At 47.3% G+C, this 15,937-nt stretch overlaps 8 protein-coding genes across 8 annotated transcripts; 3 read left to right on the top strand and 5 right to left on the bottom strand.

Moving 5' to 3' along the window:
• Nucleotides 1-121: 121 nt before the first annotated feature.
• On the bottom strand, nucleotides 122-1,023 carry RhiXN_00265 (uncharacterized protein; the record flags this gene model as incomplete). Its single annotated transcript, XM_043320084.1, has 3 exons — nucleotides 122-178; nucleotides 233-695; nucleotides 764-1,023. The coding sequence occupies 3 exons, from the start codon at nucleotides 1,021-1,023 to the stop codon at nucleotides 122-124; spliced, it is 780 nt and encodes a 259-aa protein (XP_043179096.1).
• A 384-nt stretch (nucleotides 1,024-1,407) lies between these two features.
• RhiXN_00264 (arginyl-tRNA synthetase) lies at nucleotides 1,408-3,651 on the top strand (the record flags this gene model as incomplete). The annotated part of the gene is made up of 9 exons (XM_043320083.1): nucleotides 1,408-1,671; nucleotides 1,725-1,908; nucleotides 1,960-2,102; nucleotides 2,163-2,249; nucleotides 2,389-2,493; nucleotides 2,543-2,612; nucleotides 2,729-2,911; nucleotides 2,969-3,161; nucleotides 3,219-3,651. 9 exons carry the CDS (start codon nucleotides 1,408-1,410, stop codon nucleotides 3,649-3,651), a joined length of 1,662 nt encoding a protein of 553 aa, XP_043179095.1.
• A 203-nt stretch (nucleotides 3,652-3,854) lies between these two features.
• On the bottom strand, nucleotides 3,855-4,587 carry RhiXN_00263 (vacuolar protein sorting-associated protein 68; the record flags this gene model as incomplete). Its single annotated transcript, XM_043320082.1, has 4 exons — nucleotides 3,855-4,016; nucleotides 4,085-4,254; nucleotides 4,312-4,420; nucleotides 4,474-4,587. 4 exons carry the CDS (start codon nucleotides 4,585-4,587, stop codon nucleotides 3,855-3,857), a joined length of 555 nt encoding a protein of 184 aa, XP_043179094.1.
• Nucleotides 4,588-4,845: 258 nt separating this feature from the next.
• Nucleotides 4,846-5,614, top strand: RhiXN_00262 (uncharacterized protein; the record flags this gene model as incomplete). The annotated part of the gene is made up of 3 exons (XM_043320081.1): nucleotides 4,846-5,062; nucleotides 5,115-5,203; nucleotides 5,258-5,614. The coding sequence occupies 3 exons, from the start codon at nucleotides 4,846-4,848 to the stop codon at nucleotides 5,612-5,614; spliced, it is 663 nt and encodes a 220-aa protein (XP_043179093.1).
• Nucleotides 5,615-5,729: 115 nt separating this feature from the next.
• Nucleotides 5,730-6,040, bottom strand: RhiXN_00261 (uncharacterized protein; the record flags this gene model as incomplete). Its single annotated transcript, XM_043320080.1, has 3 exons — nucleotides 5,730-5,805; nucleotides 5,860-5,927; nucleotides 5,987-6,040. The coding sequence occupies 3 exons, from the start codon at nucleotides 6,038-6,040 to the stop codon at nucleotides 5,730-5,732; spliced, it is 198 nt and encodes a 65-aa protein (XP_043179092.1).
• Nucleotides 6,041-6,519: 479 nt separating this feature from the next.
• RhiXN_00260 (enoyl-CoA hydratase/isomerase family protein) lies at nucleotides 6,520-7,760 on the bottom strand (the record flags this gene model as incomplete). The annotated part of the gene is made up of 9 exons (XM_043320079.1): nucleotides 6,520-6,585; nucleotides 6,640-6,707; nucleotides 6,765-6,942; nucleotides 7,011-7,051; nucleotides 7,107-7,166; nucleotides 7,221-7,266; nucleotides 7,328-7,458; nucleotides 7,514-7,530; nucleotides 7,582-7,760. The coding sequence occupies 9 exons, from the start codon at nucleotides 7,758-7,760 to the stop codon at nucleotides 6,520-6,522; spliced, it is 786 nt and encodes a 261-aa protein (XP_043179091.1).
• A 1,320-nt stretch (nucleotides 7,761-9,080) lies between these two features.
• On the top strand, nucleotides 9,081-13,351 carry RhiXN_00259 (AMP binding enzyme; the record flags this gene model as incomplete). Its single annotated transcript, XM_043320078.1, has 18 exons — nucleotides 9,081-9,402; nucleotides 9,464-9,481; nucleotides 9,535-9,639; nucleotides 9,692-9,770; nucleotides 9,824-9,846; nucleotides 9,903-10,119; nucleotides 10,179-10,344; nucleotides 10,395-10,527; nucleotides 10,582-10,681; nucleotides 10,736-10,817; nucleotides 10,875-10,928; nucleotides 10,978-11,156; nucleotides 11,212-11,896; nucleotides 12,035-12,137; nucleotides 12,335-12,391; nucleotides 12,452-12,758; nucleotides 12,813-13,279; nucleotides 13,332-13,351. 18 exons carry the CDS (start codon nucleotides 9,081-9,083, stop codon nucleotides 13,349-13,351), a joined length of 3,117 nt encoding a protein of 1,038 aa, XP_043179090.1.
• A 1,454-nt stretch (nucleotides 13,352-14,805) lies between these two features.
• On the bottom strand, nucleotides 14,806-15,933 carry RhiXN_00258 (uncharacterized protein; the record flags this gene model as incomplete). Its single annotated transcript, XM_043320077.1, has 5 exons — nucleotides 14,806-15,004; nucleotides 15,058-15,098; nucleotides 15,153-15,225; nucleotides 15,277-15,440; nucleotides 15,520-15,933. 5 exons carry the CDS (start codon nucleotides 15,931-15,933, stop codon nucleotides 14,806-14,808), a joined length of 891 nt encoding a protein of 296 aa, XP_043179089.1.
• Nucleotides 15,934-15,937: the final 4 nt, after the last annotated feature.

Here is a 15,937-nt window from a genome sequence, read left to right as displayed (position 1 = left end):
CACCATTTGAAACACACCTAAGTGACTAATAACATCACCAACAGCACCAAGATTTCCAGGGACCTCGCTCCCACCCCGAATTTTGTGAAAATTGCAGCCGGAGAGTATTCGAGTAAATCAGTTAGTAAAGAGAGTCTTCCACGGTGCGGCATACATAGGACCACATTCGAGACCCCACCTGTTAGAATATGAGTAAAAGGGACGTACTAGCGCAGACAAGAAAAACACAAACTCTGAGAGGCGGAATGGAATACAGAGTCACGGCCGAGAGCATAGATTCAGCACCCTCGAGCCCGTATCGCTTGAGGTTCGGGAATTTGAGTTGCAAAAATTGGTCCCAGGTTTCACTTCGAGCCAGTAAACCCCAGATTCGGCGTTTCTGTTCATCATCGGGGTTGTATCTGCCTGATGTCTGCTTGGATTCAAGCAAGTGCGAGAACCAGAGCCTTTCAGATTTGGATGGCGAGTGCATGTACTCATATGCAATGCGACCAATGTAAACTGAACGCAAGTGGTCTACGATCTCAGACAGTGACCACATAACCGGTTCGGAGGATGGGGATCCTAAGTTGCCAAGGTCATGCCAAATGATACCGTTAATATCAAACTTGGCGTTTGCATCTTTGAGCCCGTAGCGCGTAGGATCCAAAGCACCAACGGGTCTCGTTCCAGGAGGTCCAGGGGATCGATTGAGGCTGCTCTGGGACACGTGATACTTGTGAGTGCCCACGCCCTTCAAAGTTAACGGGAAACCTTAACTTACCTATGGCCATGTTGCCGAACTGATTCAACATATCTTAACAGAGCAGCATTCTTGGCTCGGTTTTCAAGTTGGGCGGGGTGTCTTGAAGAGACAAAGCGATAAATAGCCATAATACGTAACAAGACGCTGAACTTACAGTCTGGTAGATTGTAAGGTCGCGGTTTCCGGTATCCAAATGACTCGTCGTGGTAGCGTGCTCTCAATGTCGCAGCCTTGAACGAGGTCAAGCCGAAACGTGCTCTACGTGACGCGGTCAACATAGTGAACTAGGGCAGAGAACAGGTGTGCGTTACATTCGGCTCCTTTTGCGTTTTATACCAATCCTATTCACGCTGACGGAGAACGTGACTGCCCAATTTCCGGATCAAGGTCAGGAGGTATAAGCGCCGTTGATAATTAGTCATTATCTTATCTTGTCCATGGCCAAATTATAATTTGCCTCGAGTCAAATTTACGCACTGCACAGCGATCTTCGGAGTCATCGCACCAGAACCCGCCGAGCCCATCCTTCCATTCTGGCACATATATATCGCGCCATTCCCATCCTCAGATCCTCTGCTGTATTAAGATCTAAATTTACTTGTGTACATCGATCACAAGTTGTCCACCCACGTGCCAGTTTCTCCACTTCATCTACTCTAAGAATGTCTACCGAGGCATCAGTCCCAGTTCAAACGGCCAATTCAAGCCTGCCCCAAGTCGCCGGAACAGAACCTTCGCGTGCAGTACTGGATGCCTTCCGTATCGCAATTGCTGTACAGATACATCGTGCCCTACCCCAACTCAGTGTGGAGCAAGTGTACCCCGGAGTGCTATATGGTGTCAAGGGCGTCGACTTCACCGTTGCAATGGCCCGCTTCCGCCTTGGAGGCAAGCCTGATGAGTGGGCCAAGAAAGTCGCTGATTCAGTGGGTCACATTTCAGCAGTAATATGTGCAGACTGAATTATCTGCCCATTTAGTTTCAAGCCGACGAATACGTTGAAGCTGCAACACAGATGAATGGGTTTGTCAACTTTAAACTCAACACCAAGAGCTTGATGAGCCAGGTCTTGAAGCAAGTCGACGCACTCACTAATCATACTGAGGACAAAACTCCCCAATATGGTTCCAATTCGTCAGGAGCTGGCAAAAATATTATTATTGGTCAGTAGGGATCTGGAATCTTATTCATATTGGTTGACGCTAGGTCAATAGAATATTCATCCCCAAACATCGCTAAGCAATTTCATGTTGGCAACCTCCGGTCGACTATCATTGGAGGTTTCTTGACAAATGTCTACAAAGCCAACGGATGGAGCGTGACTGGCATGAATTATCTCGGCGATTGGGGCAAGCAGGTGCGTCCTCAGTTGAAACGAGTGCATCATGTGCCTGGATCAATGACACTACTCGACTAGTTCGGAATGATTGCCGTTGGCTTTGAAAAGTACGGCTCCGAAGAAGCACTTGCTCGTGATGCCATCAAGCATTTATACGACGTCTATGTAAAAATCAATGCCGACGCGACTACTGATGAATCTGTTCATGATGCTGCTCGTGCATATTTTAAGCGAATGGAAGACGGTAATACCACAATTGATTATTGAGACTAAATTAACTCATACACTGATTAGGTGATGAAAGTGCGCTCCAAAACTGGCGCAGGTGGAGGACCTCTCCATCGAGAAGTACAAGGAAGAATACGCCCGACTAAACATAGCATTTGATGTGTATTCCGGCGAGTCCCAAGTACGTGAAGAAGGCATATGAAACCATAATAATGCTCATAGGATATTAGGTCGGAGCAGATACTATCAAGGTCGCGGTCGACAGGTTGAAAGAGATGGGACTTGTCTCAGAATCCAAGGGTGCTCAGGTTATCGACTTGGAGAAATTCAAGCTCGGGAAAGCAGTAATCCAAAAGCAAGGCTAGTATACATTGGGATCCACGATTGCATGCGATGAGCTCATGCAAAAATTTCAGACGGCACTTCACTGTACCTCACCCGAGACATTGCAGCTGCGATCGAGCGATATGAGAAGTACAAATTTGATAGAATGATCTATGTTATCGCGTCACAGCAAGACCTTCACTGCGCCCAATTTTTCAAAACCTTGGAGTTGATGGAATACCCATGGGCGAAGAGCCTGGAACATGTCAACTTCGGTAGGTTTCACCATGCGCATACGTCCACGAAGATCATACTGAGTGTGAAATTTGCAGGAATGGTATTGGGAATGAGCACACGGAAAGGAACGGCTGTATTTTTGGATGATGTTATTCGAGAGGCGGCTTCTATCATGAAGGAAAAAATGATGAGCAATGAGGAGAAATATAACGCCATAGAGGACCCGGAGGGAGTCTCGCGAGAGATTGGTCTATCGGCTATCAAAATTCAGGACATGGCGGCCAAGCGGTGCGTAATGAGTTGACATATGCATATGGTGTGCTCTGAACAAAAATTTCGGAATAGGATCAACAACTACAGCTTCAATTGGAGTCGAATGACCTCCTTTGAAGGTGACACTGGCCCATATCTCCAGTACGCGCATGTGCGTCTCTCTTCTATCTCAAGGAAGAACCCCGAGCTCCTCCCTCTGCCCGCGGCCGACAAGATTCAAACAGACCTCTTGACCGAGCCCCACGCTCGTGAAATGGTCTTTATCCTTGCTTCCTACCCCGTGGTGCGAGTCGCATGTGAGAAGAACGAACCTAGTGGAGTTGTCACGTTTGCCATGAAGCTATCGCATGCAATCTCTAGCGCGTGGGATCCTCTACCAGTCAAGGGACTCGCCGCGGACCAAATCGAGGTCGCACGAGCTCGACTTTGGTTGTTCCTATGTGCACGGGACGTACTTGGTGCTGCAATGCGTTTGCTAAGCATCCGCCCGTTGGAACGAATGTAATTTTAGAAGTTTACGATAAAATGAAATTCTAGTGAAGTGAATTGTGTTACTTATTTACTGCAAATACGATCACATTAGACATGTAGATCAATCAAGATCATTCCCTACATGAAAATACATCTCTTCTTCTAAGTCCTTTAGATTTGACCTGATGTAAGAACGCTTCCAATCACATGGGTAACTACCGGTGCTCTTCTGCCTAATTACAGGGTGAGGTTATATTCGTATTCGCTCTGCGAATTCTGCGCAAGCCAAAGTACCACAGCCGATAACATAATTGCGACATTCTGCACAACGTTAGCGTAACCGTAATAATTATATCCCTCGCCATATTCGGCCAGAATATACTTTAAAACGAGAACCACCTGTAAAAGCACGGAAGAAGGTGAGTTACCCACGCTGGGAGAGGAACGGCCCAGCCCTTCTTACGCACCACACTACCGGCAAGTCCACCTGCCATCAAGGCGAAGCCCACGAAAAGAATAATACGCGCACGCCGAACATACGCGTCCCCAGAAGCAAACCCTTCGCCAAGGAGTTGTTCCTTGTTAACTAGATTTACGACGAGCATACCGAGGGTCGAGCATATTCCAGGGATCCAGTCTAAGGAATGAAACGTCATTCATTCGTTCAATCGCATCAGCCTAACATAGAGCTCACCAAGGAATGTAACATGCAGAGGCACAATATCATGGGGCGAGTCGGCGGGAGGACGGGCGTGTGATGATAGAATGCAAGCGTCCAGAAATACCCAATGAGCAAAGGCAAACTAAAGGTATATTTAGTATAAGGTACAAGTCAGTTTTATTTGGGAGCTCTCACCAATGCACCTGCGGTATAAACTCCGAGCGCCCGCTTGTGTTTTAGGAATGGCAACGTGGGGAAGGGAATAATACAAACACGACGAGGGTCATACTGTGAGTGGGGAAGGCTCATCCTATCTCAGTTCTTAGGGGTTCTGTTTTTTTCGTAAGATATCCGTTATTATTCGAGATATCTTGAGATGGTAAACACACTACTCACGGCGGTGGAGGGAACGCTGATGAGGCCAGGAACGGAAGCGCTAAAGGAGTAGTGGGCCAAGGGTCACGTGGCAGCGGCTAATTTAGTTCGATTGGACTTCACAACATTCACCTCCTCGGTTTGGAATCAGACATTGTTTCGTAGCACAACACACTCCAGAAATCTACTAATATGGCGACGGGGACACCTCCACCAGTATCCAACGCTACACAGTCTGGTGAAGCTGCCCGTAAAAAGCAAACGGCTTTGGACCTGCAAAAACAACAACTGGAGAAGCTAATGAAGGATCCCACAAAACTAGTCAACCTCCCAGCTCCCCCCAAAGAGAAAACAGTTAGACCTCCACGGGAGATGATGAAGAATGTACAAGGCTCCAGCGCAGGCATGTGTTTGAGCTGATTCGCGAAGCTGTCATAGGAACTAATATTCTTGGAGCACAGGTGCTGGGAGTGGTGAATTCCATGTCTACAAACAGAGTCGAAGACGGGAGTACGAACGGCTTAAGATAATGGAGGAAGCCTCAAAGAAGGTGTGTACATCATGCGCAAACGAATCGATCGATCTTATTCATTTTGCGGATTAGGAACAAGAGGCTGCAGAATTTGAGGCAAAAAAACGAGAGCGAGAAGAACAGAGTGAAGCCAAAACCGCCAAAAACCGGGCCAGGCGTCAAAAAAAGAAGAACCGAGCTATGGGAAAGGGTGGAGTCCAGGACGGCACGAATGGGAACAGCGAGGATCCCACTAAACGTCGCAGGTTGGCCGCTGATGGTGCCAATGTTGTCTTCCGAAGACCCGGTGAATCGAGCGATGAAGAAGACGAGCATGGTCCTACTCCTGCTATACCTCAGCCTACTAGTGTCGAAGATTCCGGCCTCCCCACACTTCCGCCCGATGTCAAAGTCGCGGAACCAACTCAAATTATTATTCACGACGATTAGGTATATGTGTATGAGTCAAGGATGTTTTTGAGAATGGCCAGGTGTAATGGATGTAATATAAATGTGTATTTATGATAATATTTGGTCCAAGCATGCAGCGAAAACACGCCCAGTTTTACGGCTCCAAGAGGTCGGCGAATTCGTCATCTAGAGATAGTGCCAGTTGCTTCATTCGTTCATCACGTAACATTCTATTCATATCTATCAGAGTCAACGTTCGGGGCTGGAATAGCGCACAAACTTACCGAGCATCCTTGCGCGCGTCTTCTCCTTCGACTCCAACTACCGGCGTTGGGGTTTTGGCTTCAATGATCTTTTGGGTGTAGTATTTCCGTTTAGCTCTGGTACAGGTGCCAAAAAGAACAGACGCACAAAATGGTTATCGCAATGTGGACAATATTCGTCACTTTCTTCGAAGGCCGCCATATCTTTTCTAAATGCCTTACGGCACTTTTTACACATGAATACCATATCCGTTGTCTTTCTTATAGGATGGTCCGAAGTCTCGGCATGGCATTCTGGACAGTCAAACCATTTCTGGCAACACGGTGCGCGAATCGCTGCTTGCGCGTTGAGGATGTGTTTGCTTACTCGGAGTTAGTAGTTGCTCATAGTGAGTCCCGCATCCCCTCTCTTACCACATATAGGATAATACAATAGGAGAAACAAGAGGGTTGAGAAAAAGTGTGTATTTCTGGTAGTTGCGGTTGGTGTTATGTTCCTCTACCGCCGGCAAGGGCTTCAGCGTCTAATATGATCGAGGCGGACCCTGTTAGATTTGACTGTGTCATTAATTATTAAGACATCCAATTCGACTGGGTCGTTGTGTTTCTTATAAAATAAAATGCTTAGTGCAAAACAAGTAATATACAGTAACCAAACGCAAGTGACAGAGAGTTTAGAATCTATGCGTGCTCAAATACTGGCTTTCGCTTTTGAATAAACGCCCTCATTCCCTCTTTTGAGTCGTTCTGTTAATTTACAATTATGTCAATAATAAACCCTCCTACCAACTGCTTACTCACGGTTGAGAACGAAGCGTGATAGAGTCGACGCTCGAATCGAAGTCCTTCAGAAAGAGCCAGGTCCTCGGCTGGTGTTGAAATTTAGAATCGACACATGAACTACCGAACTCGGTATATGCACATACCCCGGTTGACGCTTTCCTTAGCCATCAGCAAAACGGGTCGTGACATGCTTGCCATCGCTGCACCGGCTGCAATCGCGATCTCCAGGGTTTTCTCCGGTGGAACAATTTTAGCGACCAAGCCGGCTTGTTCCGCTTCATCAGCCTTCATGGATTCCCCTGTAAGGACCATGTGCATCGCCTAGACAGCAGCCAAATATTATCCTGTTAGTATCTGAGAATTTGGACGACAGTTGTAGCAGCCCTGACCTTGGCCTTTCCAACCGCTCTAATCAGGCGTTGTGTGCCACCTGAAATAATGTGTAATGATTCGTAATTCAATGTAAGAAAGGGGATGCGACATACCAGCTCCTGGAATTGTACCAATTTTGATTTCAGGTTGGCCAAACACCGCATTTGTGCCAGCTGTTGTACAATCAGTTTTTTCCGGGCTATTACTGGCGGCAATTTGTAGCTCACCATAAATCACATCGCACATCATTGCAAGCTCGCAGCCACCACCAAGCTATATTAGTGACGTTGGTATCGTTACGTGTATAACGTGATAGTAATGGAATGAGACATACAGCATAACCGTTGACAGCTGCAAGTATAGGTTTGCGGGCCGCTGCAATTCCATCTGCCAGGGACTGGAGAAAATTACCCATGTAAGCATTCACAAATGTGAGTTTTTCGAGCTCTTTAATGTCAGCACCGGCTGGTAAATTGTATGTTAGAAAATGTTTACTCTGAGTATGTATCAAAAAACATACCTGCGAACACTTTTTCGCTAATGTGTCGGACAACATAGTCAGACGAAGAATTGATGGGTAGGTTTTACTGTACTCGCCTTCCAGTAATGACGATGGCTCCGACTTCGTCATCCTCCTCGAAACTTTTGACAGATCCTAGGAGTTGTTGAATAAGGGCAGCTGAAAGTGCGTTGAGAGCTTTGGGTCGATTTAGCTTGATGACACCGACACCTTGTGACTTGGCGACGAGGATGAGATCAGCAGACATGGTGTGGTTGTTGCGGAGCAGATGAATGAGGGGTGGTTATGCCGAAAGTTACGCTGGCATAGAGTATATACGAGTTCTAAAGCCCTACTGATTCTAAACAGATGGCTCCAATTGCCGATTTTTGATAAACGAAGGGTCAACGGAATTATACGAGAAGCAGTCATCACAATAAGCTAAAACAAACATTGGTTGCACCGGCAGCATGTAGTCTGATCAGCCACGTCGTATCTGAGCCAGCCCACATGATCCGCCGAAGATTCTGAGTACTCCATGATATCAGAGATGCTCTTCGAGGTAGGCACACCCCATGTGATTAATGTCGCCATTTCTGTCGATGTTTGCTCGACCTCCATCACTCAGATAGGCGATGTGACAGGGAACTCGGGTACCTGTCGCAGTAGAGGTCCGGTGGTATGGAATCCACGCTGATTTGCATTGGCGCTTAAAAATAACTCAACCGTCAAACAGCTGCCGGACAGCAGTTTACTGATGTCCCAGTTACATTCGCCAAGCACTGTGTACATGTCAACCGAGGAAGGATGATCGGTGGCGGTGTGACTCCACCACGTGGATCGATACTCTAATCCTTCCAGGGTCCACCCCGAGTTCAAACTTCGCCCAATCGTAGCTCCATCGGCAAAATAAAGTGGACGGATCTGGAACCGTTCTGGATTCCTCAATGATATGTGCGAAGTGTCCGATATTCCAGAGTTGTTTGGATCATGCATCGTTGGAATTCCGGATGTACGTTAACCACGCCAGAGTCAGGTGCACCAGACTCCTCGTTTACCTTCGCGCAATGATCCTTACGTTCGTGATCAGGACTGCTGGTGATCTTCCACTTTAGAAATCACTCGGGCCCGGTGGATCTTTGGTAGGAGCATGCGTACCTTAGCCACTAAGTAATAATACGACGGGCACTTCTCTGATTCGCGGCACTTTGCAGTACTTCGCGACCGCTTGGATATGGAATAACTGCCTTCTTTGCGCTTTTTTCAGGCCCCCACAAGGTCTGACACTGGATTCACCATCGAACCTGAGGCAAACATTGCAAAGCAATAATCGTAGTACTACCATTGTGAATTGGAAAATATCGCCAAAATGGCAACGGTACTCCATACCGCTCATTCCCCGATGATTCCCAGCATACGGTCATGAGGCTTTGTCAGAATTTATCGCTCGGCTGTACTCATGGTCACGTAGTATGAATAATTGTACGAATTGATCTCCAAGTAGCCACTTATGCGACTCAGAAGTATAAGTAGCGAGTCTTGACGATGCGGATTCCTCACCCCCACTCTCTCTCTCTCTTAGCCCCTCATGCAAATATCTCCTCATTCAATCGCTAACCTCTCTCCAGAGGATCAAGCCAAGTTTATTTCGTTTGGCCTTGGCTCAACTTACACCCCTCCATTCCAAACCATCCATGAAGCCTTTGAATATCAAGCTGCTCAGCGACCCTCTGCTATTGCCGTTGAACACGATGGCAAATCTGCGACTTATCTTGAACTCAAGCAAATGTCCGACCGCTTGGCTGTCGCTTTGCAGCGGCAAGGTGTAAAATCGGGTGACCGAGTCTTACTCCTCGTCCAGCGCAGTATTTCTATGGTCGCGGGTATGCTTGGTATTCTGAAAGCTGGAGGTACGTTTCAGTCTTCATAGCACCCTTGATACAGTGTCCAATGATCGTCATAATTATCTAGCCGCTTATGTTCCACAAGGTATGACATATAGTATGGACAGTACTTGTGCAGATACTAAATTGTATGGTTAGATGGTGGTATTGTCACCGATTCTACTCTCGCACACATCATTCCTGATGCTGGCGTCCAAACGGTTGTCTGCTTGAGAAAGTTTGCTGCGCGTATTCCAAACCATAGTGAGCTAGTTTTATTGACTATATGCGGCAGCTGGCCAACCATATCCCATAGAAACACTGGTTCTTGAAGATGTTATTGACAACGATGATTATTTGAAGCATGTTACCGTTAGCGGGAAGTCTTCGGATAGGTTTGTAATTTTCATTTCAGATCGTTCTTCCTCGCTAATGAGTCCTTATCAAGTGTTTATGCCATTTACACATCTGGTAAGTTGCGAGAATTCCTCTTAGACTTGAACAGGAACTGATCATTTCCAAAATAGGAACGACCGGGAAGCCCAAGGGTGTTGATGTGACGCATCTCAGCGTCGTTAACCTGCTCCTAACCGACCCAGGGCGAGTTGGTATGCGTCCTGGCCGTCGGGTCGCACAACTTCTCAATGTGGCCTTCGACATGGCCCAGTGGGAGTGTCTCGGAAGCGTGGCCAATGGGTGCACTTTGTGTATTCGTGGCTCTGACTGGAAAGGCGTGATGAGCAGGTATGTTCCCTACCGTTGTTCCCAGAAGATATCTGTTGAAATTAACTGGGAAATCGTAGTGTTGATATTGTGATTGCCACTCCCTCTGTTATGCAGCTATATGACCCTATCGACTACCCAAATATTAAATACGTAGCGACCGCGGGTGAACCTTGTCCCAAGCCTCTTGCTGACAAACTTGCTGCTGCTGGCGTCGCGTATTACAACTCATGTGGACCCACCGAGGTATGCTTACTCGAATCTAAACACTCTAACTGTATGCTCACGATATCCAGGTTACAATCGTTAACACTATGACGCCACTCCCACACGCTGTTGGTGACGAGATGAACATTGGCAAACCCCTTCCCAACAACACAGTGTACGTCCTCGATGAAGATATGAACCCTTTGCCAATTGGAGCCACTGGTAATGTGTTTTTATTATTTTCATGAGCTACGGAATTTAATAAATGGGGTGCAGGTATCATGTGGGGTGGCGGCGCTTGCGCTGCTCGTGGCTACATCGGTTTGCCAGAGCTTACAGCCAAGAAATTCAAGCATGATCCATTCCTCAATGATGGGTAAGTATAATGTCTTCGGTGCAGGGTCTATTACTTAAAAACTGTATTATTCAGGAGCCTAATGTTCAATACTGGCGATCTCGGAAAGTGGCGTGAGGACGGCTCGCTAATTCACCTTGGGCGAGCAGATGACCAAGTGAGTGAATCGCAAGATATAGTTTTATGACGAACTCACCATTTTCTATTTTTTAAGGTTAAGATTAAAGGATTCCGCGTCGAATTGGATGGAGTGACAGCATCTTTGGAGGTGAGTCCATGCATTTCCGCAAACTGTGCACCTGCTCAAGTATTTTCAGTCCGCCGATGGAGTGACTACTGCTTGTGCTCTTCTCATCGGCAAGGAGCTAGTTGGCTTCGTATATCCTGAAACCGCCGACATTGAGAAAGTCAAGGAGGCTTGTGCTAAAGTCCAGCCGTATTATGCCCGGCCTTCAAGGTATATCAAGCTTGAAACTGTGCCAAAGACAGCTAATGGGTAAGTCGAGCCGCTCTATTTATGATTAGAGTTAATAATAATAAAAAATGAACAGAAAAATTGACAAACGTGCCCTCCGAGCAATGGTTGAGGCGCCTGTTCCCGTCGCAGTTACAGTCAACAACGATGTCGCTTCTGCTCCTACAATCGTCGAGGTGGAGACTTCAACATCCAGACTCACATTTACTCCCTTCGTTGCCGCGATCAACAAACCCGCACAGGCTGCAATCGCCAACCGCCTATCCACTGCGTCCGTCAATATTGGTAATATGTGGGCCCAACTTCAAGAGCATGGAGCACCCGCGCAACCATTGCAGATTACCAACGAGTCGTTCCGTCCTTTTAACGAGGCTTCTCCTCAAGTCTCCAACTCTCCCATCACATCTGGAAGGTCGATCACATCTTCGGCGTCGCGTTCAACTTTAAACCAGAACGAGAAGGAAGACCTGGACTCCAAATCGATAGTGAAAAAATCCTCTGTCGATACAGTAATCGCTAGTCTGCCTGTTCTTGGGGCTAAGACCGACCTTGCCGCCGAAAAAGGAGGCAATGCATGGGACGGCTATCTCGATGACGAGCTTCCTGAAAAGATGGAGCCGAAATACGTGAGGAACTTGCGCCATATTGTTTTTAGTCTTTACCGCAGGCTCTTCGGTGTGGTTTTCATCGTCAACATGTCTATCTTCATTCACGCACTCGTCGAGGGTGGACTCCCGGCTAACAAAATCGGAACCATTGTGGTCGGAAATATTTGCGCGGCAGTATTGATGCGTCAGGTAGAGTGAACTATATGCGCACTTGCGGATGTATACTGAGTCGCATCCACCACAGGATTACGTTTTGAATTTGATTTTCAACATCGCTTGCGCCGTTCCTAGGTCTTGGCCATTGGCTATCCGTCGGATTGCTGGCAGGGTCTACCACATGGAGGCGCACACTCGGGTAGTGGCATCAGCGCCATAGTATGGTTGATCTACTTCAGTATGTTATAATCATCCGGGTCTAACAATTGTGCTGACTCTACTTGATAGCTGTCGAGGTGACCCGAGATGTTGTCCGCCATCAGGGGGCATCTATGCTACGGTGGTTATTACTTACTTGGTCCTGAGCCTTCTCTTGGGTAGGCAACCTTGCACGCATCTCGATTGACTGTTCATTCTAACGAAACTTCAAAACAGCTATGATTTGGTTTGCTTATCCAAAGAGACGCTCTACCGCACATGACAATTTCGAGCGTACCCACAGATTCTTTGGGTATGTCATTTTTACTATTCTAAGATATTATTGTTCATCAGCCATTGCTCTCCCTCAGCTGGGCCGCCACGGCGCTTGTCTGGGCCCTGGTTATTCTCCTGACGAACGACTACAAGGCACCAGGAGTCAGCCTGGCACGAGCCCTGCGTACCAATGCTTCTTTCTGGATGATTTGCGTGATTACGCTTGCAATCATGTCCTCTTGGCTAAGGTTGCGCAAGGTCAATGTCGCTCCGTGGTTCTCTCAAATCATGCCATCCGCCTCTACTTTGACTACACTACTCCCAAGACTGGCCACTTTGTTCGCGTTTCCAAGTCACCGCTCATGGAATGGCATTCGTTCGCAACGTAAGTGGAGTATATTAGCCATTTGTGACCAATTTTATTAACATAAAAAATCAGTATCCAAGAGCCCAACACTCCAGGGTTTAGTCTAGTTGTTTCTCGTGCTGGAGACTGGACCGGTCACACAATCGAAAATCCTCCCACCCAACTCTGGGTCCGTGGTGTCCCTACCTACGGTGTCTTGAGGATCGTGCCTCTCTTCCGCCGTCTTGTAATCGTCGCAACCGGTTCCGGTATTGGTCCATGCGCACCAGCGATCTTCGAGAAACGTATTCCCATGCGTCTCCTTTGGACAAGTCCCGACGTGCGAAAGACATTTGGTAACGAACTCGTCGATAAGCTCCTCGATGCCTCTCCCGATGCGGTGATTTACGATACTCGCAAACACGGAAAGCCAGACATGGTCAAACTCACTTTGCGCCTGGTTCGCGAGTTTGATGCAGAAGCTGTGGCAATTATTAGCAACCAAAAACTGACGGAAAAGGTTGTGTACGGGATGATGAGCCGTGGGATTCCGGCCTTTGGTGAGTCTCTATATGTGATTTATTAAAACACTAGTCTAATATCTCTGCGCAGGTGCCATCTGGGACTCATAAGCTAGAAAAAAAAGGGTGCACATTATACTCGCATCATACACATATATTCTTGGGTACTCTGAAGTTGACCGATGTAGAATACCTTGTATAACTTTTCTCGATCGCAATTTGTTTTAGCTGTACTATTTCTTATACAACCGATAGAATTTGCCTTTTGGTTTCCATTGAAGTCCCCTTCCCAAGTGGCCTATTGTGCATGCGTTGCCATCTCGTCTGCTACTACATGCATCAGCCCCACCTACCCGTTCGTACCCACCCAAGCGAAGTCTAAGGGCGAATCATATGAAATATAGCCAGTATTTCCCCTTGCTCGGAAAACTCGCTTACCTCCGGTTGAGAGTTTGCATGTTGCTGGATTCTAGTTTCCACCAGGAGTAAAGATACCCCCACTCAAAGAGTTTCAACTGGACTTTTAGCGAGAGGTTAATCCGTCGTGAAGATATGCGCAAGGTCCCGGAGTAGTATGATTCTAGAGATGACGATGGATACGACCATGCAGCGCTACGTAAACGTGAGGATCAGTCGTCTCCGCTCCCCCCTCCCTCCCCACACGGAGGATGTTGCCACTCGTCTCCACGTAAATCTCCAGTATTCCAGCGCTCGGCGATACCTCAGATATCACGAGTACAACAACAGTCGGCATCTGACATCGACCTCACGCGGGTTCATCACGTATTAGTCGTTGTTGGCTAGTATTTGGCAGTACCAACTCACTGTCCACGGTTCCACCCCTCACATGCCCCCATGCTCTGTAAGCTTCTCACATCTCATACCCACTTCCGCCGGCAAAGCTAATCTTGTCAATACTATAATCCGGCAGGCAGCATTATGATATGCTAAACTAAACCTTTTAAGACTGGAGCAAATCAGAGGGTTCTTGTAATTGCTGCATTAGTATCGAAGATTCCACCACGTCATTGATAGTACCTAGTCATAGAAGCATCGATTGATTTGATCTTTCGAAGCTCAGTGACTACCCCGCGCATAGCCTGATTCTACAGATTCCGACCACTTTCCCCCGGCAATCTGCTCGGCTCGGTGCTTAGCCGGTTCCGTGCGTTTATTGCCGCGAGTATATTCTTCCTGATTAGGGATACGGTGTACACCACGAACAATTTTAATGATACGTAAGTTTGGGCGGCCAGGGCAGACCGACAGGTTCGCGTTCGGTTACCCTGAATGAATCATGAAACAGGAAGAAAGAAATAATCCGTGAAAGGCAAATAGTGGAGTTTGGAACAAGAAGCGCATGAAACAACACCATTCGGAGAAAATAGTGATTGGCTGGCAAGGAGGCGAGGCTGACGCGATAAAAATGACACATAATGTACATTACAAAACAACTGTGCGTAATCATAAACTGGCGTTGCTTCGCAATTAGCTCCGGCATTTGTTTGCTTCTGTTCGTCAGAAGCGACCTTCTCTGCACATGAGCTGGCAATCCCCCACAGTTACTAACTGGTTGACTCATTATCCTCAAATTCGCGGAGGTCGAGCTTTTCACGTTCCACCACTACTGTCGGTGTGGGGATCGGGACTGGCTTGGGTGGTTTAGGAGCGAGTTCCATGGTTGCAATGACGAGCGATACGAGACTCAGCACGCCCAGCACTCCCCGACTGACGTTGACCCATTTGGCCTGTTCAATTTCGGTACTTTGTGAGTTGTTAGAAGATAAGTAGTGCTGAGAAAGGTGGAACAGGCGAACCGGAGATCACTGATCTTGATTGTGGCACGGTGATTCAATTCCTGCTATCACATCAGCGCCCAAAATATTGAATGGGCTTGGGTAGAGGACGGTACCTCGATTGCAATCTCATTCACTTTAGCGTCAGCGCGGGTCTCATTTTTTCGGTTGTTTATGTCCATGTCAATGCTGACGCATGTAAGGGGTCGACCACCTACCAGGGGCAACTCAGGAACTCACTCATGCTTCAAGGTTGCAATGTCCTCTTTCATCTTTCCGTTCAAAGCATCCACCTCTCTCCGAAGCGCATTCGAGGCGGTGCGTAGGGCAGCAAATTCGCTACGGGTTCTCATAGTTAATTCTGTGCGCAATTCTGAAAGTGCGGCCCGAAATAGATATGCTTGCTAGTATATTAGTTCATTCGTAAGTAAGAAGAGTAACAATGTTATTATAATCGTAATGTATTCGAGTCAAATAACTCACATTGTCCAGGTCTCTGACACCGAATATTTCTTGTTTTACGCGCCCAAATCGTACGACCAACAATGCACGAGTGGCTCTCATCAAGGTTCGTGCAATAGGGGTAGGGAAAGTACGCTCTAGTGCGGTAACAAAGCGATGAGTATCAAAAGCATTAATCCGGGGAATGTCTCTGAGTTCGTTTTCTGGTACTACTTGGGGTAGGCCCGAAGAGCTGGGGGTAGGAGGTGAACTAGCTTGCGAGACGAGCTCGAGGCCGGGCAAGGGTTCGCTTTCTAGCTTGGATGAAGGAGTCTCGGTGTCAGTGTTGGAAGTAGAATTATTGCCTTCATCTATTAGACGAATTTGAGAGTTGAGAGCTACTGCTGAAGAACGAAAAGACCGTTGGACTGTAAATGGACGAGCGCGACAGAACATCTTT

The sequence above is a fragment of the Rhizoctonia solani genome, chromosome 4 (genome assembly GCF_016906535.1).
Source record: "Rhizoctonia solani chromosome 4, complete sequence".
NCBI lineage: Eukaryota > Fungi > Basidiomycota > Agaricomycetes > Cantharellales > Ceratobasidiaceae > Rhizoctonia > Rhizoctonia solani.
The sequence above is the reverse complement of the archived record's forward strand: the minus strand, read 5'-3'. Positions and strand labels throughout refer to the sequence as shown.